Source organism: Micrasema longulum, unplaced genomic scaffold (assembly GCF_059751315.1).
Source record: "Micrasema longulum isolate JH-2025_06_02 unplaced genomic scaffold, ASM5975131v1 h1tg000074l, whole genome shotgun sequence".
Lineage (NCBI taxonomy): Eukaryota > Metazoa > Arthropoda > Insecta > Trichoptera > Brachycentridae > Micrasema > Micrasema longulum.
In genome coordinates this window covers 391344-415724 of record NW_028277281.1, presented here as the reverse complement: position 1 = coordinate 415724, position 24381 = coordinate 391344, and the positions used below count along the sequence as shown (strand labels likewise).

Here is a 24381-nt window from a genome sequence, read left to right as displayed (position 1 = left end):
TTATTGAAACATTTATTTTTTAATTTATGCTTTGCAAAATTACTTGAACCGATCGTCATTCTGCCAAGCTTCTAAAACAACAAGTTCTCCTGTTTTTATAATTTTATTTATAAGTTATTTAAATAATATAACTTATTTATAAACCCCAACCGGTTTATTTACAACCTGTTTTATTCTCAGGACTTAAAGCATTTTCTATTTGTAAGAAAGTCATGTTTCCACAAACGAAGTTTTTTTATTTACATTTTAGCTTTTAGCACCTATGCATCTTCAGGAATGAGGCGCAATCTTTATTCAACAATGTTTTGAGTATGTTCAAATGTTTGCAGACAGGCTGGATTTCCTCCCTAGGTAGTTATTTCTATCTAAATTTGTTGCAACATGTTAGGGTTTGTCATACGATCAACCAAACCTTTCACAAGAACTGACGCATTAAGAAATTTTTATTTTTTCATATGTACGTAGTGTCCTCGAGGTTGGTTCGCCGATTTGGAATCCCCAATATAATACGTACAAAAATCGTATTGAACATATTCAAAATTATTTTCTTATACAATTAGATTTCAGAAATAATGTTTCGTTCTCAAGAAGAACCGAGTCAGCTAATTTTCGCAAGGTTCAAAATCTCGCAACTCGGCGTACCATGTTGGATATGAGCTTTCCATACAAAATTGTTAATAACGCAATTGATAGCCCAGAAATTGTTAGAGGCATTTCAAATCGAGTCCCTGTCCGTAGCACTCGTCAATCTGTACTCTTCGACATTCCTAACTCAATGACTAATTATTTAAAAAATAGCACTCTACGAAGAATACAGATTACCTATAATGACAGTTTTAGTAGACTGAATGCTGTTGAAATGCGATCCCTCAGGCGAATGTGCGGAAAAACAATGTATGATAGGTGCCCTAATGTCGAAATTAGAGCAGAATGCAAGGCTGAGTTAAGCATTATCGACAAGATTAAGAAAGGTCTTTTGCGATGGTTCGGTCATGTGGAGCGAATGAATGATGGAAGAACGGCTAAAAAGATTTATGATGCGAATGTGTCTGGTTGTAGAAGTCGAGGAAGGCCGAGAAAGACATGGCATGATCAAGTACAACAAATTCTTGAAAGCGGTCATGTGAAAAGTCGGAATAATCGACGTGCGTGCATGAGAAGATGTATGAATGTGAAGGAAGCAAAGGAAGTGTGCCAGGACAGAGTGGTGTGGCGTTCTATCCTCTCTGCCTACCCCTCCGGGGAAATGGCGTGATGGTTATTTTTTTAAAATTTTATTTTTATTTTATTTTCTTTTTATCAGGAAACATACAGTACAGTTACAAAGTTTAATATTTTACACAATTGGACTTAATTCTAATGGACCAGTGAAGTTTCCATATTAAAAAGCAATTAAATGTAAGGTTAATTATGAAAGTATAAAAAAGAGAAGGAAAAAGAAAACATAATTAGTTAGTTACGGTTAGTTAGTTAGTTAGTTAGTTAGTTAGTTAGTGACATCGACATACTACATTGTAAATACCATATTTTTATCAGATCAGTTAAAGACATTTAAAATTTATCTCCTGCTTGACTTTTAACTTTTAATTTGATTTTTAATTTTGTCTTTCAATTTAAACTTTTTAATTTTAATTCTTAATTTTAATTTTTAATTTAAACTTTTAACTTAATTTTAATTTAAACTTTTCATTTTAATTTTAACTTTTGCTTTTAATTTTAAACATTTGATTTCAACTCTTAATTTATACTTACCTACATCTACTACCTGCATCGAATAATTTATTGTTGGTTGTGATTTTTTACAATTAAATTTAAATGTTCATGGAAGCAGACAGAGAGGGAGGAAAGTAGAGTAGCTTTACAATATCTTCTCCGAAAGTGTCTAAAATGCTCACATTCGTCTATAAAATTCACTACTCCACGAGTTGGGAAAAATGAAAAGTGTCAGTGTGCATATTATTTAACAGTACTAAAAAAATTTCTAAATTGGATACAAATATGGTCCATTAGAGTCAAGTCTAACTGCGTAAAATATAAAACTATGTAACCGTACTGTATGTTTCCTAAATTAAAGAACATTTAAAAATATGATAAGCATCCAAGATTTCTGGAGGCATTAAACTACCCGCCAGCATCCATACTATAAGGTTTTCCGAGTGATGCGGGTTTTTTCAGTAAATTTAGAAATGTCGTTTTTGTGATCAACACTTTTTTCAGAAGGTGATAGTTTTGTTGTATGAAAGCGGCCTGGCTGTTTTCAGCAAAACATAGAATAGCCTTTACGGCATTTGACAACACCAATATGTATTTTTTTCAAATTTTTGACTGGTTGCATAACTACGTTCAATTGTGTAAACTTGAATACTCTTTTATGCCATTAGTTAGATCTTAGCAAAGAAAAACATAACATGTATGTTTCTAAAGGTGGACGGCTGACTACTGAATTAGTTTCGCTTTAGTAAAATATATTATGCGACTTCCCATTGAGTCACTGTTTCATTCAATTTGACTTTATGACGAAAAGTACAATGTGTCTTTGATTCTTGGAGCATTAACAAGTGTTTTGAGGTCAACACCTTCACACCTTGACCGTCAAATAGAGAATTTATTTTAAGAATTATCGCGTTATTATTTTTCTTCATACAAACGGAGTCGCGTATTTTTTTCCTGTATTATTTATTTGTTTATTTTGTTCATTAACGCCCAAAAGGCATTTACAAAAAAAAATAAATAAAATACATGCTAACATACTAAATAATAAACACAGAAAAAATATGTGAAATTAGTTAGAAAGGATGTAATTAAAAAAAAATCATTCAAATTATTTATTGACAATTCTTGATGGAATTTCATTGTAGTGATGTAATAACTTATATTTACATACAAGTTATTAATTTGAAAAACCAGTCTGAAAATGCCCATTAGAGGGTGAAAGCGCTAATTGGTCAAAATAAGTAAGTGGATGTGTACCGAGTATTTTTTAAAATTAATAACTTGTATGGAAATATAAGTTATTAGATCAATATAATAAAAAGTTTTACAAAGTAAAAAAAAAAACAATAATAACAAAGGTATTCAAGAAATAAACAGTAAGCATATAAACAAAAATTCAAAGATATAAGCCCATGAAATAAATTCTGTAAGGCAAACAATAAATAAAGTGTTACGGTAAGCAAGAAAGACATTTTTAAGTTAAATTAATAAACAAGCCAGCATATATTATCCCGAAAAAATAAGAAATAAAATTATGTTTATATGAAATGCGTATTTGCCAATACTACAATGCAGTTTGATATGATAGTTAAAAATAAAAATAAAAATCAAGTATAAGGTAATAAAAATAAACAAGAAAGTATTTTTTTGATTTATGGAATTGAATTGTCAATAATAGTTTGACGAGCAGCTACAAATAAACTTGATATTGTGGACTTATAAGATAGTAAAGAATTGGACAGAATGTCTGCAGCGTTCCATAAGTGTTACCTAACCTATGCAGTCTCGGTATCAATGAATTGTTTTGTTGGTTGGAAGAAGTACTGGAGCAACGAAACAATAAAGTACTCCTAGTGTTGACAGCAGGTACTCTAAAATTAATTAATTCAAGTATTTTTGGTACGTCAAAAAGAGAGTTAACAATTTTATACAGTACAATGAGATCATTAATAATTCTTCTTTCAGAAAGTGTTGTTAGTTTGAGCAGTGTTAATAAATAGTCATAATTCACATTTTGTATTAGAATGTTTAATTTGTAGTTTATGTATCGTAGAAATTTATGTTGAACGTTTTCTATATTATAAACATGATTATTATAATTTTACACACTATAGATATTAACAATTGGCACGTCTAACGTTTTGCTTTTTTTATTAATTGTTTCTTGTGAGAGTGAAGGATTTAGGTTGTTGAGGGTCGTAGAGTTCCTACCCCAGTTGGATATTGACAGAAGACACGAGGTTGATGATAAATGCGTATCTATTGTATGTTCATTAAGATAAGAGCAACATACTGAAGTACATTCACGTCAAAGATAACAAATAAACGTGGCTTATAAAGAGACCACGGGTCGTGGTAATGCCCAGTCAGCCCAAAAAGTCAGCCTAACTAAGTCAGCCAACGCAGTTACTCAGTTCCAGCTTGTAGTCCAAGTGCAGTTACTTCTTACCATCACTGCTATTTTTATTTATTTAACTTTTTTTAGCGAATTTTTGCAACCTTCCAAGTGAGTGTGGACAGAAAAATATTTTGCGGCTTAATTCATTAGTATGAGCTTGCCAGTAGAGATGTTCATCCATTTTTACTCCTAGATTTTTTTACGGATTTCCTGTATTGAATATTGGTACCATTGACATGGGTTCCCAAACAAACCAATAAAAGCCGGAACAAGCTCAACAAATCAACTTAAAAGCGTACTCCTTTTACACGGCTTTCCTATGGGCTGAAAAGTTTTCTCTCTCTGTTGCAACATTCTTCTGAAAAACTTCTATTGTTTTTAGAAAACAAAATTTTTATTAAAAAGCTGGCTACATAATTTGATTTTCTAGACGAGAATCAACCGTTTGATTCTCGTTGAAAGCCATTCCCTATAAATATTCAATTTTTCCCATTTTTAAATCTCTTATTTTTTAATGTGTAGTGACTACACAGCACCGTAACCCGCGGGTTTTTTTAGGACAGTAAGAGAAAGGCTAAATGAAACTCAACTCAAAACACTATTTTTTTAAACATTTAAGTTTGTAAGTGAAAATTCTTGATAGAAATTCATTGTAATTTATTATAAAAACAAAAGACGAGTTTTGACGAGAACTTTGAATTGTCTATCCTTACCTCTGTTTTGTACAAATACATTGAACTCCTTAATAAAGATACCAGTCTCGAGGATGTCGCGAAAGCGATGAAACCGGTCACTGGATATTCCAAATTTGTGGATTCACTCGTCTTTTCTTTCTATAATAAACTATTTTTGGATTTGCGGTGATACGAGTTATATGAAGTTGACAGTTGGAAGAGACCTACGTACTGACGAGGTAATAAAAAAAATAGTGTTCCCGTTATTTATTTCCAATCATCTCGGGTGTCAATGTGTTAGAATATCAACAAAAGGCTGGCGTGATTTACTGTGCTAGGAATACCCAAATACGTGTTGGGAAAATCACCGTTATACCACAAATTCCACCTCAAATTGAGCTGCAAGTCGTGACAAGTACAGTCGGCCCTGCCATATAACGATCAGTACTAAAATTGTTAGCATTAGCACCGTGAAGTCACTTTAGCAATAGCAAGTGCCAACGCACTTATTAATTTAATTACAACAACAACAACAAACCATCACGCCGTTTCCCCGGCGGGTAGGTAGAGAGTATAGAACGCTACATCACTCTGTCTTTGCATACAGATCTCGCTTCCTCTACATTTATATTTTTTTTTTAAATTTTATTTTTTCTCTCTTACTATTATATATGTATATATATATCTGTGTGGATTTGAATGTGAATATGTACTATTAAATATGTATTTTATAAATATTTTTTAGACACTATAAGTATAATATATTAAATCATGTAAATGAATGCCTCGACACGGGTTGTGCCCAGTAAGGTATTCATATTTTTGAAAAAAAGTTTTATGTAAAACGTGAAATGAAAAAAAATAAAAAATTCATACATCTTCTCATGCATGCGCGCCGATTATTCCGACTTTTGACATGTCCATCTTCAAGTGTTTGTTTGATTTGGTCATGCCATGTCTTTCTCGGTCTTCCTCTATTTCTGCATCCATCGACATTCGCATTGTAAATATTCTTAGCCGTTCTTTCGCTGTCCATTCGTTCTACATGTCTGAACCAGCGCAGAGCTCCTTTCTTGATTTTGTCGATAATGTTTGTCTCAACCTTACATAATATACGGATCACAACATTTGTGCATCTATCGTACATAGTTTTACCACACATTCGCCCGAGAGATCGCATTTCAACAGCATTCAGTCTACTTTCATCCCATTTTATTACCATTCAATTACCATATTGCGAATACGCTATGTCACTTAATGCGAAAGACTGATCATCTTAACTTCATGTAACATAAAAATTATCAAGTTTTCAATGCAGTGCCATATGCACCAATAGGTGCGGAAAGGAAACGGTGATGACGAAAAAATTATTTTATTCAAGGTAATCTATAAATATCTTTAAGTCATTCGTAAAGTAAATAAATTAAAAAATAATGTCTTAATAACATAGGCAAATGGTGAATGTTACACAGTGCGTACTTGTAAGTGGCCACTTAAACCAGCCAAAGACAGCTTATAAGCCCTGTAAATGCCTAGAATTCCATGTTACCTTCTTTAAGGTATTCTCCATCCCTGTTGTAATTTGTTAATCTTAACGACTCCCGAGGGGGTGAAATCCAGTCTTTTGTCTGCAAACATTTGGACAAACTCAAATATTGAAATAATAAGCGATCTGACGGAGCAAACTCCGGTGATAACTGTCATCAAGCTGAGGTTATACGGTCGGCTGGGCCAAATACTGTGGACACCTCCTTAGAGCCTTAACCACGCTTGCCTACTTTACAAGGCGTCGGGTTCTTGACGTCCTGCACGTCCACTGCTGACTGTTCTTTGGCTGTTTATGTTAGAACCTCGGGACGCGAACCTGACTTGGGAGGACGCACAGCAGCTGGCAGCCGACAGAGGTGCATGGAGGCTCTTTGTGGACACCGTACGCTCCAACTAGGGAGCGGACATGAAATAAAAATGAATGAATTTCAAAATTCCATTCAAAACAACCGCATCCCTCAAAATCTTATAAAATGCATACGTTCGCAGCCATCTTGAGTTTGCATCTGTTGTTAGGAATCATCGATATACAATTTATAAATCACAACTAGATAACATACAGAATAGATTCCTTAAACTTCTGGATCGTAAATCTCTTATATATTTTGACTCGTATAAAGACTCTTCTTCCTTTCATAGTTTAACTTCCCTTACTAAACGTAGAAGCACTTCTGATCTGTCTTTCCTCTTCAAAATTTTAAACAATTTTATCGATAGTTCATATCTCTCGGAGCGCATTTCAATCAATTGTCCCGTAAAGTCAACATGAGAAGTTCAATTTTTTTAAAATTCATTGCCCAAGAAAATTATGTTCAAAACTCGTTTATTTATCGTAGTTGCTACAAATTTAATTTACTTTGTCCCCATTTAGATATTTTTAATACAAAATTTTGTGACTTCAAAAAAAACTTTTTGAAACACTGTAAAATAAAACATTTGTCAGTGTGTAACAAGTTTATGTTCCTTTAATTATATTTATTTTATTATAATATTAAAATTTTAAATTGGTCAACCATATTTTGAAAATCCCTCTCCTCCACTCCTCCGCTCTATTTCCTCATCCCTTAACCTTCTTACGAGCTCTTTTTTTTCTCATGTCTTATATAATATATTATTTTTCTCTTTACTGTGTAACATGTTCTCTCATTATATTTGTGAAAAACTTTAACTGGATGTATGTACTATTTTTTATATTTTGTATTCTTATATAACAACTGATGTTTTCCCTTAATAAATGAAAATAAAACAAAATAAAAATGCTAATACGGTTAGCATGCTAAAGACGTAAATAACATAGTCAGTAATACCGCTAGTAGGATGGTGACTTGACCTGGTTAATGTAGCGACCTTCATCTCTCTTGTCATCAAAACGGAGAATTTAGAGTAATTCCACAATTACTTACCGTTGGATTCGACTAATTTCGTCGGGTTTTTGGTTATGTGGGTATCTACTCGGCGCGCCAGGCAATTTGACGCGATCTAAACAAAAAAAACAAACAAAACAAATTATTAACGGTCAAACTAGGTCCCAAAGAGTACTTACGCATCAGCCAATCTCACAAAGGTCGTTCAGTCAACATTAGTACCGTAGGCATTATTGAAGCCATAGAATTAAGAATAGTCCAGAAACCGCATACGAGCATCAAACAGAATGCGACTAAACTACTCATAAATGAGAAGTTTTACGTTTGGCCCATTAGTTTCTTTGGAGACGTCGCTCAGTACGCAACTCCTGATTTGAATTCAACTATGCCGTGTGTCCCTTTAAAGTGTAGAAATACTGCTAGGATCTTAAAAAAACAGGATGGGATTTATTTATTGACACTTTATATACATATACAATAAATATACATATAAGGGCGGGCATATTGCCTTAAGGCAATTTCTTCCTAACTACCCAAACCGTTCAGTTTGAGAAAATTATGAATACATGGACATATTGAATCTTACAATTTTATACAAAAATTAAAAGCAAAGATTAACAAAAATAAATATATGTATAAAAAAAAATAACACTTTACTATGAAGAGAGGAGAGGGGATGGGAAGGCAAGAAGAAGGATAAAGGAACAATTTAAATATTTAGATAGTGACATTTCAATCTTGACTTAAATGTAAATAAAGAAGGGGCGTCTCTAACATTAGTGGGTAGATTATTCCACAATCGAGCGGCTACTACTGTGAAAGAGGAGGCAAAAAAATTAGAGCGATGGATCGCAGGATAGTAAATGTATGTGTAAGTAGCAAATACATTACTTAAAAATTGAATTATTTTTGCATTTGTCAGATTGTCAAAGAAATCAAAATGGACGTTTCGTTAGTGTTGCCAGGGTAGTGAATTTTTTACCCTACTTTGCTCATCTGATGAGAGAACTAATGAAAATTGGACCTCGGATTAAACAACTCTGTGGTGGACATTTTACCGATATTACCTTTAAAACATCAAATATTATTTAACATGATATAAAAAACTCCGTTTTATGTCAAATAAAATTTGTTTCACATATTAAGTTCAAAATTCATTAATTCAATTACTCTTATTTAATTACGCGACAATTATTTAATTACGGCGACATCAAGAATGCGCGCGGCAAAAGTGGGGCATAGTGGGGGCATTTATGTACACAGTCCGATGTATTCAAATATGATTCTACGCTCCTTCTGGACTTAACTCAATGATTGGGGCGTAATTAATAGAACATTATGTAAGAAAGCGATAAAAAAAGAAACGCATATTTACCAAGGTATTTTTTCGATGGCAAAATGGTGAATGTTACACAGTGTGTACAGTGGCCACTTAAACCAGCCAACGACAGGGTCATAAGCCCTGTAAATGCATAGACTTCCATATTCCCTTTTCTAAGGTATTCTTGATCCCTGTTGGAATTTGTTAATCTTAATGACTCCCGAGGGGGTAAAATCTAGTCTTTGTCTACAAACATTTGGACAAACTCAAATATTGTAATATGTATGATTTTTATTTAGAAACTTCGCTGGTTTATCTTTTAACCTTATCTGTATTAGGTTATTTAATTATTGTTGACTTTTGGTTTCTGTAAAATAAATAAATAAATACATTTTTATGATGTACGTAAACGTATTAAATAAATCAGTTTAAAAGTATGGAATTGGAAAAATATGGATAAAAGTAGGCTGAATGAAAAATGAAATGAATTTCGTTCAGAAAACCATCTCTTTAATGGCCCCATGAGTGTTCAATGTCCTGGATGAAGATATTAAGTTCTCCAAAACGAAGGCCATTTTCAAGAGAAGTGTGCAAGTTTAGATTTTGTCCAGGGAAAGAGACCATTGCAGGAGATTGCTGCGAGATATTGCATATACTATTAAGCGTGTTGTCCGGATGTTTCTTTATTAATTTATTTACATACATGTAGTTTATTGTACATTATTTGAGACGATAAGTCCCAACTCCATGGGACTAAAAGTCCTGTGTTGAGATGGGACGAGCAATTACATGACACAGACACATGAGTATATCACCACAAATATAGGATCAGAAACATAAAAAATATTTTTTAAAAACATATATATGGCACATCAATATGGTAAACAGTCAATTCAAACGTTCAGAAAATCATCAAGGAGTTTCCCACTCAAATCCCTCCCACTAAGGAAAATCCGGTCCTTAACTCCTCTCTTGACAATAGTTTTTATCTTTGAGAGCTTAATACGCTCTTCCAAAATATTGAACATTCTCGGTGCGATAAATGAGAGATGTCTCTGAACAAAAGTCGTACGGGTTTTGGGTATGACATAATTCATGCTCTGAGAAAACCTCGTGCGGATATTTTGCTGAGACCTTTCCTTATTGTCCGGCTAGAAAATTATTGAAAAATATTTGTCTCCAATTTTTTTTAAATTTTAGTACTGTTAAATAATATGCACGCTAACACTTTTCATTTTTCCCAACTCGTGGAGTAGTGAATTTTATAGATGAATGTGAGCATTTTAGACACTTTCTTCTGTTCGCGTTCAATCGAGAGAATAAATTCATATTTCATTACGTATTCTAGATTTAGTATACCCACGTACAGGCCATGCCTATGTTAGATTTTTTTAAATAAATAAAGTGATATTTCATGTAATATTTTTTTTAATTTAAAAAAAAAACAATCTGCCAAAGCTGCTCGCTCGCTATTTACTCAGTGTTTGGTGAAGATGCTATGAATTATTGACTAATTCGTTGTAATTTTTTTATTGTGTCCTCTCGTTCTCTTTATTTTAAAAAAAATTACTCAACTTATGTTGACACCCAAAATATTATTTGTACTTAGAGATTTAAATAAATATTTAATAATTACCATAAATATCGTTGACAGTATAAATAGTTTGTAATAGCCATTAGGGCGACACTATTCATAAATAGAACGCACTATAGTAAGACAAAGTTCCGTTTTTGAAACGTTTCGCGCCATTGCACATTCAGAACTAGTTCCGTGTTCTGAATTTCAATTCAAACGGTTTCCCTCATTATTGTCTGACCTCAGCTAAACAAACTCATCTAGATATAATATTTACATCTCAAGAGAGACAGAGAATCTTTGAAACATAAATATTAAATGGGCATTACAGTTTTACGTTTATTGAAACAGCGGAAAAACGTTTTTTTGAAAGGAGTATAGAAGTCTAGGCATTTACCGGGCTTATTATCTGTCATTGGATGGTTTCAGTGGCCCCTTTACATATATATATATATTTTAATTGAAAATAAATAAATTATTTATTCATACAAATACATACACAATACAAAAAATATAATAATAACGTATCCCAAACTCTATGAGGCCAAGGGCCCTGTGTTAAGTTGGGGTACAACATAATGGAAAGTGGAAGCACGTTCATAATTCAATAATAGTAAAAATAAAAATAAAATATTTTTACATAAACACGCATATATTTCAAAAGGTATCTGGACAACACGCTTGATAGTATATAAATCTATGCAATATCTCGCAGCAGTCTCCTACATTGTATAATATTCGTTATTCTGTCTATGCTTAAACGTTCACATTTTCCTAACTCTTCCGTCTGTTATAATAATAATAATTATTATGGATAACTTATATAGCGCCATTTTCGTAATATGATACCTCAAGGGCGCTTTACAAAGTGATTATATAAAGATATAAATTTAATTTTAACTTTAACTTTTTAATTTAAGAAAAATAATGTACTTTTTCATACTACTTTTCCACCACATGCTAAGAATTTATTCAAATGATTTAGAGAACAAGCGGGTTTTAAGTTTCTTCCGAAACATCACTTCACTTTCACAGCCTCGCACCTCTGCTGGGAGAGCATTCCATGCCGTAGGGCCTGCGACCGCAAATGCACGTTCGCCGAATTTAGTGCGCTGTTTGCGTAGAGGTTTAATAACTTTTCCTTTCGACGTAGATGTAGCTGATCTAAGCGTTAGACGTCTGTCAGCTAGTTCATCTAGAATGCAGAGTTCCCTTAGATATTCTGGAGCAGATTTGTGCAGTGACTTATACATAAGCCAACAGAGTTTGTATTCCACCCTCTGTGGAAAACGTAGCCAGTGCAATTCCCGAAGTAATGGAATGATATGACTGAATTTAGAGATTCCAAAAATAAGTCTCGCTGCGGCATTTAGTACAGCCTGTAGGCGAGTTATTTTATTCATTGGTAGACCTGCGTAGATACCATTACAATAATCGACTCTAGACACTACAAACGCATTTATTAATTTTCATTTAATCTGTCTCAGCTGGTAAAAGCATGAACTTATCGTTGTACTAATTTGAGCGTCAAGAGAAAGGTCAGAATTAAGGATGACTCCCAGTAGTTTAACGGTGGGTAAAGCGGTACTCCTTACATCGGGTAGTGCCGTATCCTGGGTCAAATTCTGTTGTCTGGCTGAAGCAATCCATAGCTGTTCCGTTTTAGATGGATTAAGTGTTAGTCTATTTTCAGCCATCCAGTTTCCTATTTTCTCAATGCATCCATTAATCAAATCAACAAGCACATTTCTCTCGCTCGGTTTACAATAAAAATAAATATGCGTATCATCTGCATAGCAGTGAGACCACAATCCACATTTTTTTATAATATTCTCTATATCTTTGGTGTACAGGAGATAGAGGAGTGGTCCGAGTACTGATCCTTGGGGTACTCCAGTAGACACCTTAGAGTTGGGTGAACTATTACCCTGGAACACAACTGCATATTCTCTTTCATTAAGATATGAACTGAACACATCTAATTGTGAACCTTTTAAAAGTGGAGTTACATTCGCTTTCTTTATGGCTTTTGGAACAATGCTGTGCTCCATGGAAGTATTGAATAAGTCTGTTAAAAATGGAGCTAATGCGTTAATGCATTTTTTCAAAAGCCATGTTGGAATCGGATCTAGTATACATTGTTTGTTGGGTAATGCCGCAACAATCCTTTTTACCTCATTCTTCTGTGAAGCTGAAGAGAAACCTTTATTAATTCGGGTGAGATTAATTTGGCTGAATTATTTTACCCACTGGTCAACGCCTGAAAATTCCAAAAGTAGATTAGTCGTCAACAAAAATGCGTTGAAAAATCTGGTGATTGTGTTGAAAAGTAGTTAAGAAATTAAGCTTTCCAATGATGTATTTTTTAGTTCAAATAAAAAATGCCTTAAACCTAAAAAAAAAATTGAGTACCTTATTTTTTACACAACCCTCGTACATATCAGCATACCACTTATTATATTTTTATTACATAAATTAAAATCTTAATCATATAAATGTGGATCTTAATGATATCCCAATGAAGTGAAATCTAGCCTGTCTACAAACATTTGGACATATCGAAAATATTGTTGATTAAACTGACTCGTATGAAAAGAAATATTAAAATATTTTCAGGCGTTGACCAGTGGGTATAACTGAGGATGTTAAAGAGCTCGCCCCCTACCTAATAGCCCAATACTTTACGGATCTGTAGCTCAATCACAAATAACTATCGACGCGCTAATAAAGCTAGGGTTTCCTAGGACAGCGGTGCCCGTATTTTAACGGCCGTAGTGAACGGTGATGCGGTGGACAGCCGTCGTAACGATGACTAGAGTGTGGTTTCCTAGGAAAACGGGGTTATCAACACCATTTAACACCGTTTCCCTAGGAAACCACTCTCTAGATGACGTTACGACGGCTTCCCACCGCATCACCGTTCACTACGGCCGTTAAGATACGGGCACCGCTGTCCTAGGAAACCCTAGCTTAAGCGACGTGACAACATTTTTTTTACAATGGTTGTTTATAGTATTCGCGATCACAATGCAGCATCCGTGAACACCTCATGGTAAATGTAAAAATATTATCGCGACGTATAATCCGGCTGCGCAATCACATATTTGAATTTCACCGGTGTTAATATGGAAAATATTCCAAAACTGCAATTTTAATTAATTTATATAATAGCCGGCGGTTGGCAAGCCAAAAGTCGAGAAAAGCAGTCGCCATAGTAATTATAATTTAATTTTCACTTTTTTGTATAAGATACTCCTTTTCTATTTTGCAAATGCAATGTATTGTTTTATTTTGTATAGTAAACGCCAATTTTTCGCCAGTGAACTGTATTTATTTACGAGGAAAAAAACAAACCGACAAACTGACACGAGCGTTGACTTAGAGATTACACATGCGTTGACTGCGATAACTTAAGCACCCTCATTATTGTTCATTGTGATCGCTTAAATGCTTAGCATGCTTTTAAGCACGTTCATAGTTATTTAGGGCTTGGAAGGGGAGATTTAGCAGAATGAAAACACTCGCCTTACACACAGTAGCCAGGCTCTTTAAAAAACCTGGCGAGAACTGATTCTGATCCCGTCACAATAAATCTTCTCTGGTCGCAGGAACGTCAGGAGCTTCTGTAGCACTAAACCCCATTTTAAAGAACAGACTGACGGTTGAAGCGCGATTCTTACTACCTTACCTTCATGCAACAGATGATTGGGTTGCTTTGCATTTTGTAAAACAATACAGTGCCCTACGCACCATCAATTATGGATGAGGGATATGGTGGTACAATTAATTAAAATTTAATTCTATGCATTTTTTTCTATCGAAGATTTTATAGCTATCTAATCAACTGTGGACAAGTGAAAAGCCATGATTTTTTACAAGCGTAAAAAATCATCAACTTTCAATCTTCATAAACAATATGTTGGCAAAAAATGTTCTCTTGTTCACAGAGCAATTAATTTCGCTCAACCTTGATTTTTTACTTGTAATGACGGCCTTGAACTTCGTACAGAATGAATGGGTCAACGGACGGACTGACCAATAATATTAATATTGTGAAAACTACTTAGGGTTGCCAAAACCAAAAAAAATTGACCGTTTAATACTGAGGTTTTTATGTAATTTTTTTAAGAATTCCATAGTTAATGATTTTGATAAAAAATACGAATAAAATTTCTTTCAAAGTAAAATGTAACCAAGGAATCGTATCGATACTTTTATCAAAATCAATATGTCAATCAGTTTGTTAATCAGCAATAAACCGCTTTTCAAGCAATTTGTCATCGGTGCTCAAACATAACGTCGTGATCACAGTAATAACGATGGACGTGCAAAAAATGCGACGTTGACTTTCTTTTAAATTTGATTTTGAAAAGGTTTTTAAAAAACTGAAAGATTTTATATTTCTGGTCGAAAAAAAATATGTATAACTAACCCAAATACCCAAAGATGTTTACTTTTTTTTTAGTTATGACTTAATCTTAGGTGTAAAAAAATGTTAAACCGCTCTCACGTTGACGTTGAAGAAAATCTTTTTTTTATATATTTATTTTCTTATATTCAGGAAACATACAGTACGGTTACATAGTTATATATTTTACACAGTTAGATTTAACTCAAATAGACCAGTGAAGTTTCCATATTATATAAACATTAAATGTAAGGTTATCAATGAAAGTACAAAAAAGAGAAGGAAAAAAAAAGATAAATAAAATTTGTTTAAAAATTAAAATTAAAGTTAAAAAGTTATTTTAAAGTTTATAGTTAGTATTTACAAATGGAAATAATATTAAAAGTGATGAAATTATTTTTTTAAAAAGTAATTAAAAGTTAAGAATTGAAATAAAGAACGAAAAACATGCTCAGAAGTTTAAAAAAAGATATTTTCGAAAAGGGAAAACTTAATGAAGTCACTGAAATTAAATATTTAGGTGTGATGTTGGATTCAAAACTTAAATTTCACCAAAACGCTAAGATGGTAATAAATAAGAATGCAAAAAAAATATCAATTTTGGGAAGGATCAGAAGATTTATTGATAAGGACTCTTGCAAAACTATTTACAAAGCAATTATTGAACCACACGTTAACTACTGTAGTAGCATTTTATTTTTATCAAACAATGAAAACATGGATAAACTAACTGTATTACAAAATAAAGCCTTTATAATCATTTTGAAAAAAAAACAGATACACGAGGGTAAAGTCGATGGTAAATGAAATGAAATTATTAACATATAAACAAAGAATATTTTACAATAGAATGATATTTGTTCATAAAATTATAAACTCTAATAAAAAAACAGAATTTTGGAAAAAAATTGATCGGAACCAGCTTGAACACGATCACAATACTAGAGAAAAGAACAAAATTAGACTTCCATTTAGGAAAAGGGCAAAGTCACAAAATTCAATTTTATTTAAAGCAATCAAAAAGTATTACGAAATGGAAAAAAATATTTATGAAGAAAAAAACTTTTCAAAATTTAAAATAATGGTCCAGACATATGTGATAAACAATTTATAAATTAAATATATTTGCAATGTTATTATTAGAACACACATTACAATATGTATGATATGTGTGCCCTACTTTAAGATTTAAATAAAAAAAATATATGTACACATACATATTTTATGGGATTTAAAGAAACGATGAGAAGAATCTTTAAATGAAATATAGGACAGTAAATTAAAGTCGAATTTAAAAACATCTTCAAAATTAATGAAACATTATTGTAAGAGCAGCAATATATTGATTTTATAAACATATACAATATAAGTAATTAAAAGTAGTTTAAAAGTATTAAAACATGTCAATGCAGCAGAGGAAAAAGAAGGAATAACAGGTATAGCGAGTTATATTTAAAATTTGAAAAAGCAATATAAGGAGAAGGTTTTAAACCAAAGGTAGTTACAATATTTGAGTTTGTCCAAATGTTTGTAGACAAAATACTGGATTTCACCCCCTCGGGAGTCATTGAGATTAACAAATTACAACAGGGATGGAGAATACCTTAAATAAGGGAATATGGAAGTCTAGGCATTTACAGGGCTTATGACCTGTCATTTAAGTGGCCACTTTACACACTGTGTAACATTCACCATTCTGCCCATGTTTGAACATCCACATTTCCTCAACTCTTCCATCTGACTTTTGTGAAGTAAAAGAGCTGAAACCTTTATCCAAATTTAAATATGAACAACTCCCTAGGGAGGAAATCCAGCCAGTCTGCAAGCATTTGGGCACAATCAAACATTATTTTTTAAATAATTCAAATTATAGGAAAACCTACTACGAGCATTCTGCTGGGATCTACTCTTGTAGCGTAACTATGTTCTAAAAAACTATGAACGGTCGGGAACAATCTTGAATATAAACATAAATCGTGACGTATTAGAGGCGTGGCCAATGCAATGACCGTTTTTGCGGAATTCAAAATTACATTTAAAAAAAAAAAATTGCTGGACAGTATTTCATAGACCTTCATTACTTTAAAAATGTTTTTAAAAAACGTGATATTTTCCTATGACAATTTGACAAAAAGAACAGTGAAATTGAGGGAGCGATAGACATTTATCAAGTTATGTATTATTTTGAATGAACAAACGCTGACCAGGTGATCTAATGGTATTGACGCATGACGCTAGCCTCCAAGTCATTGGACCGAATCACCAAGTTCTTAGACTCGCTTATTGAATTAAATAACCCTGTTGATGCGAAGATAATCAGCTTCCTGGTTATGGCGAAAGGAAATAAAAACTGATGTAGGGCACTAAATTATTTAGTATTACGGTTTACCAAACCGGTTTGATGATGTTATTAAGAAATGAAGATGTTCAGTGGTTTACAAAAACATAATATTTGTTAAAAGACTATTAAACTAACCAAAAAAGTTTTTTTTTTATTTTTTTTTATTTTTATTATATTGAAAACATATTATACATAATTATATACAATATTCCCAAGGAGTTTTTTAAAAAAAAACTCATTTAGGGACATACAGATAATATTTTTTTTAGAGACGTTTTTAAATTTTAAACTATAATATTATTTAACAAAAGCAGAAAAATTAAAATTATGATATACTACAAATTAAAAAGGGTATGAAAAATACTTGAAAATAACAGAATAAACAGAATACTAGGCATGGAAATAAATTCAAAATAATGTTTACATTATGCAATCTGGGAAAGAAAATTGAAAAAGTTTAAAAATTACATGGATGTATGTATGTATATATACATACTGAACTAGTACAAAATAAAATCATTTTTTTTAATTAACAAAATATGCGCACACCCAATACAGGTTAATTTTTTTTATCAAAAACGTTGAAAAAATTGAAATTATGTATACAAGCCAAAAAAAGTATATAAAAAGAAAAAAACACAAATAACATTTAAATAGTATTAAAATTACATATACAAGCAAAAACGGTGAAATATTAAAAGGTATATGTTCAAGATGCGCATTCTCCATAAACTAACATTATTTATTCAAAGTACTTCTGGAAAAAATAATTCTTCAATTCGCACGTCCTGTTTCTATATTTTGAAATAGGTACTTTAAATTTTTGTGGCAATTTATTAAATTCCTTGAAACCTATGTATTGTAAAGATCTAGTACCAAACTTCGTAGACTTCACAGATCCAATATATATATTGTTTTTTGATCGAGTACTGTACCGACGGATGTCTCCAATGAAAGCTGGCTTTATGTTACTGTGCATTGAGTCGAGAGTAGTATTAAATATTTATTTTAATGTTTATTTTTAAATTTTTATATGTCGTTTTATCAGCGATACGATTTTTTTAAGTTTTACGTCAGAGGTTCTCTTCCGCTTATTCTCGATCAATTCTGCCCATTGTCTTTAGTACTTTCATCTCTGACGTTCTGAGCAGTTGTTTGGTTTTTCTATTTAGTTTTTCTACTTGATTTTTCGTATTTTTAATTTTCTCTATCTATCCTCGCCTCTGTTGTATACACCATGATTTGGTCTGACGCACGTTTTATATATCCGAATTATGTTTCCAATAATCATGCGTTCATTGTACTATACGACATTTCTTAGGCATCCTTTCTAACTGAGATGGATATGTTCTCATCATCATTATGGCAGCATCATCTGCATGGCATGTGATGTTAATGACCTTATCTCCCTTAGTAGATTCACTCCTTTTTTTTTTTTATTCTCAAAAGCGTTTTTTTATATTTATTTACTCTGCTTGTGTAAAAAAAGGTTTTGGCGTGTAAATTGTTGTTGTATATTTAGTTATAAAGGTGCCAAACTTGCTTTGTTTCTTTGTTGTTCTCAATATGTGTTATTTTCTAAATGTTAATATTATTTATGTCCCGAATTGAGTTGTTGTAACTCCCGGGAATGTAATTCAACGTATTATACTTGTAAAATACTTTGTGTTATATGATTTATAAATAAATTTTTAAAAAAAATATGCAAGTCTACGCAAATTTAATGACAGTTAGTTTTATTCTAGACAATTATGTTGGCCTCATAAAGTTTGGGATACGTTATTTTTATATTTTTTTGTTTCCTGTTCCCCGTGGTTGTTGCATATAACTTATTATTTTGAGCTTTACACAGGCTTCATACATTTACTTTATTTTTTTAAACACGCGGTTTTAAAAGATCGGCGTATTAAAATGGCAAAATCGTTTGATTTACTTACTTTTTATCGGACTTGCAGCGGTAACTTTTATCATCACGGTCGCGCGTCGGGTCGATAAGTTTTATAATACGGTAAATCATTTAATATTCTTCGTTTTATCTGTATTTTAGTGTCGATATAATTTTGTCGAAGTGAGTATCGAAATGAAATCCGGTTCCATGGATAACTGTAACTTTTGACTGCTGCAACAGTTAACTGTAGTCAGGTTCAATATAACCAATATCTGTAAGTTACATGAGGTTAAGTTTGTATACGGTGCCACTAACTTCTCAATTAAGATTATCAACTAATTTAAATCCCGACATATTAAGTAAATGCCGAATTTCCGGACATTTTTCTTTATGGTCTAAAGGGTGTTTTAACGATCATACATTCAGTTAAGATAAACCGCAAAAAAACACAGAATTTAAAACACAATATATGAAAGTAGAATTATAGGTGTTAACTAGACATTTGACCTGCCATTAGCTGGTAAAGTAGCGCCATTATCCTTACTGCGCAACTTAGAAAGAGTCAACAATTTCATTTATCTAGGTTCTCTCATCAGCGATGGCGGTGGGTGTGAAGGTGAAATACGGCGACGTGTTGGTATTGCCAAAAGTACTATGAGTCGGCTGGTGAAGATCTGGAAGAATCGCAGTATAACCATTAATACCAAAAAAAGACTGTAGAAGGCCTTGGTTTACTCAGTATTCATGTACGGTGTGGAGAGTTGGACACTGAGGGAATCTGAAAAGAATAAAATCGAAGCTTTCGAGATGTGGTGTTGGCGGCGAGTGTTGCGAAATCCGTGGACGGCCAGACGTACGAATGCATCTATTCTCCAGGAACTGGACATAGGAGAAAAACTGATATCCATGTGCGAGAAAAGAATCCTGCAGTTCTTTGGGCATATTTCCAGGGGAGATTCTGATAGTTTGGAAAAAACTATTCTCCTGGAAGTGTCGAAGGGACAAGGTCGCGTGGACGTCAACCGACAAGATGGAGCGGTACAGTCACTGAGTTATCAGAATCATCACTGACGAATGCCTATAGAAGAGCACAAGACCGTTCCAGATGGAGGGAGACTGTCTTCAGACGAGCCATGCCTGGAGTCAGGCGTAATCATCATCCTCAGACATGAGGCATGGATTGAAGAGATAGCTGGTCAAAGCGGCCACTTTACACGCTGATTAACATCACTTGTGTTTTTCTTCGTTTTTTTTCATATACCGTTCTAAATTTGTTGCAACCGAGAGGGAAAACATTTTTGAGAAGAGAATATGGAAGTCTAGGCATTTACAGAGCTGTGGACGTATCATTGACTGGTTGAAGTGGCTACTTTACACACTGTGTAACATTTACCATTCTGTCGATGTTTGAACATTCACATTTCTTCAACTCTTCCATCTGTTGACTGTTGTGAACTAAAAGAGCTAAAACCTTTATCATGTGGATGAGATTCATCCGGCTGAACCAATTCGCCTTCTAGGCAACGCTTGAAAACGATTTTTCTATTTTTATAGTTTTTCTTTTACCAGGTACTTAATTCAACAATGTTTTGAGTATGTATGTTCAAATGCTTGCAGACTGTCTAAATTTCCTCCCTAGGTAATAATTCATCTTTAAATTTGTTGCAACACAGAAAAACATTTTTGAGAAGGGAATATTAAATTCTAGGCATTTGTAGGGCTTATGTTCAATATAAAAATGTTCAAAAATAATTTAGTTCAAACAATTTTTAATGGAATTATGTTTTGCGTCTTTTGTTTAGGAAGAATATTTTGATTGTAAATATTTAATTTCTAAAGTACGTTTTGAGCAAAAATTCAAATATTCATATCAACCATAATTATTATATTTTTCTATTATTATTTTATATATTGTTTAATATGTTAATAGGTGTTTTTGATTTATATATAGAAGAGTCCCGACTTAACGCGGAATTTTCTAACAAGTCGGGACATAAAAAAATATAATTGGGCTCTATGATAAAATTGTGTATTTTGTGCATTAAACAAATAAATAAATAAGTAAATAAAATTAATTTGACGGCATTAAATTTTTGCTACAAGCATACCGTAGAAATGAAATATTAACAATCAAGTACCTATTCTTTTTGAAGAATATTTTGGTTTGAGAGAGATTTATTTGACTGAATTATTTCCTCTCCTATTAAAATATTTTTGCACTTCTCAGACTAATTGGTTTAATAAAACATTTATGAAGTTTGTCCAAATGTGTGTAGACAAGGACTGGATGTTCGCTTGAACATGCTTTTTGTCACTTCCAGTGCGTAGATGATCGCACCGTGAGGTACAAATGCCCTCGACGGCTATCGTTGTATTTACCTTAAATCTTCAAGATACAGGTTCTATAGTACCTTCGAACGATTGCAGAATATTTGTATTCGTTATATCTTTGATCTTCGCAAATTTGACCCCATAACCGAATATCGCACGCAACTACACTGGCTCAGTATCAGGCATAGAAGAAACATTCACATTTTATCACTTCTTCACAATATTTTAAATAATCCCACTTCGCCTGTTTATCTGAGAGAGCTCATCCAACCACTTTTACAACACGGACTATCTCTTTGTTCTAGTAACGAGAGAACCCTTTTAATACCCTGTCATCGCTCTAATTTTCTTGCCTCCTCTTTCACAGTAGTAACCGCTCGATTGTGGAATAATCTAACCACTAATGTTAGAGACGCCCCGCCCCTTCGTTATTTACATTTAAGTCAAGATTGAAATGTCACTATCTTAATATTTAAATTGTTCCTTTATCCTTCTTTATTCCTTCCCATCCCCTCTCCTCTCTTCATACTATAGTGTTATTATTTATTTATTTTTTAATATTTTTATTTTGTTAATCTTTGTTTTTAATTTTTGTATAAAATTGTAAGATTCAATATGTCCATGTATTTATAATTTTCTCAAACTGAACGGTTTGGGTAGGTAGGAAGAAATTGCTTTAAGGCAATATGCCCGCCCTTATATAAATGTATTTTTTATTTTTTATTTATTCATATTTTTTCGCTTACAAACTATAATTAATAATAAAAATAATGTGACCTCACTGGGGTTTCCCGTGCCGAGGACACTTAACAATTTAGTTTTTTTTTATTACATTTGAGAATAAACAAAGAAGACTCACTTAAAAAACAAACATAATTTACAAATATTCAGACAGTTTTAAAAACAAGGTATTTATATACATCTATATTATTTATATTAAAAAACACACAATGAAAACAACAAAAACCTAACATAAGCCATACAATTGTGGAGCAGTTGATTCAGCATTGGTATGGGCGAATGAGACAATCCATTTTACTTCTACCTAGCTCCACTATCCATTTTTTTATAGCCTTTTTAAACATTTTCTCATTACTAATTGCTTTAATAGATAGTGGAAGTAGGTTATAGATTTTAATTGAATAATACTCAAAATCCCTTTGTCTGAAAGTGGTATTAGTTTGTATTTGTTTTAGTTGTTTATGTGTTGAGGATTTAGTGATTATATTATTTGTATGTGATGTATTGTGGGGGTTATGTCTTTCATTTGAGTAAGAGTAGTTTTTGAATCTATAAGTGAGTATTGTTTTAGCGTATATTGTATATGTATATGTATCAAATAAATAAATAAATATCTCCGTAATCGCTCGGGAGAATTCGTCTTCAACTATACCGCCATAGTAAAGGCATGGCTTTCATATTTTCCGATTGTAATTGCCTTTATGGTCCCCGTGTGTAATTTGTTATACGGTCTATACATGCGAGGATTAAAATATCCTGTATTTGAGGAGAAATTATCCTGAATATATTCGGATTACGAAGTCGTGAGTTAGCGTGCGTATTTATCAAATATCTACTCTTATTTTCCCTGATTTTATTTACAGAGACAGAATCATTCAATCAATCCCTATTTTAATCACGTTAAATACTGGGAGAAATAAAATTTTGATGCCATTAAAAATGTTGTGTTATTATAGAGTGTAATATTTTTTTCATGAATAAACATGTATGCACCTCATGTTCAAAAATGACTGGGAATTTGTAAAAATCAACTTAAGCTCAATTATTCATCAATATTCGTTTGATCACTTTCAAAATAATCAATCAATAAGTCCCGACTTACACGGATTTATAATATAGCAAGTTAGGATATTAAAATAATTTATGTAACTTTGTGTAATACCTACATATAATAATTAATAGTTGAAAAATGTTTTTTTTTCAGATAGTCCAAAATGAGGGAAACAATGCAGCGATTTGCCCTCCTTGTTCTTCTCGCAGTAACTTCCACAGAAGGTAATACTTAAAATAATTTGTTATCATCAAGACCATTTCCTTATTTTTATTATACAGATAATTGTTGACAAAAAGCGGACTGTATAATTTCAAAATGAATATCATCCAATTTCGAGTAAGTTTGGAATATTGGAGTAAAGGAAAGGAGCACGGAAATGGACCTACCTTTAATGTGATGAGGAAGCTCTTCTATTTTGGGGCACTGGATGATAAAGTTCACTATGAATTGATATTTAATGATTTACTACAATTACTTTCACAACGATACGCGACGATTACAAGAATTCATTTGCAATGCAATGTCAAAACTTCGTTTTTGATTTCCAAAACCAAATGTTCTAATTTTGTATTTTTTCTATCTCATACCATAAGGACGGGTCGAAGAAAGGATAGGAAAGAAAGGCAATCGGTCAGTAGTTTAATCACAAAAAACCATCAACGTGCTAATAAGCGACTTGATAACAATTTCTTACCATGGTTGTTTATCGTATTCGAAATCACAATGGAACATCCGTGAACACCTAATTTAAATTGTCAAAATATTTACGTTTCGCGACGTATAATCCTTCTGCGCATCCACATATTTGAATTTCACCGGTGTCAATATGGAAAATATTCCAAAACTTCTATTTTTATTTATTTATTTATTATTTATCATGCTATTGATTGCATTTAGCCGGCGCGGCGGTTGGCAAGTCAAATGTCAAAAAAAGCAGTCACTATAGTAATTGTAATTAAATGTTCGCTTTTTGTATAAGATACTCCTTACTATTTTGCAAATGTAATATATTGTCAATAATATT

The 24381-nt window shown here is 32.5% G+C and overlaps 1 protein-coding gene across 1 annotated transcript in view; it reads left to right on the top strand.

Moving 5' to 3' along the window:
- The window catches only part of tyn (trynity), a 136673-nt gene that overhangs the window by 6166 nt on the left and 106126 nt on the right, over window positions 1-24381 (top strand). The window contains exon 2 of the mRNA XM_088232425.1: window positions 23508-23578. Coding sequence (XP_088088551.1) covers window positions 23518-23578 — 61 coding nt within the window. The 5' untranslated portion in view covers window positions 23508-23517. The remainder of the gene's footprint in view (window positions 1-23507; window positions 23579-24381) is intronic.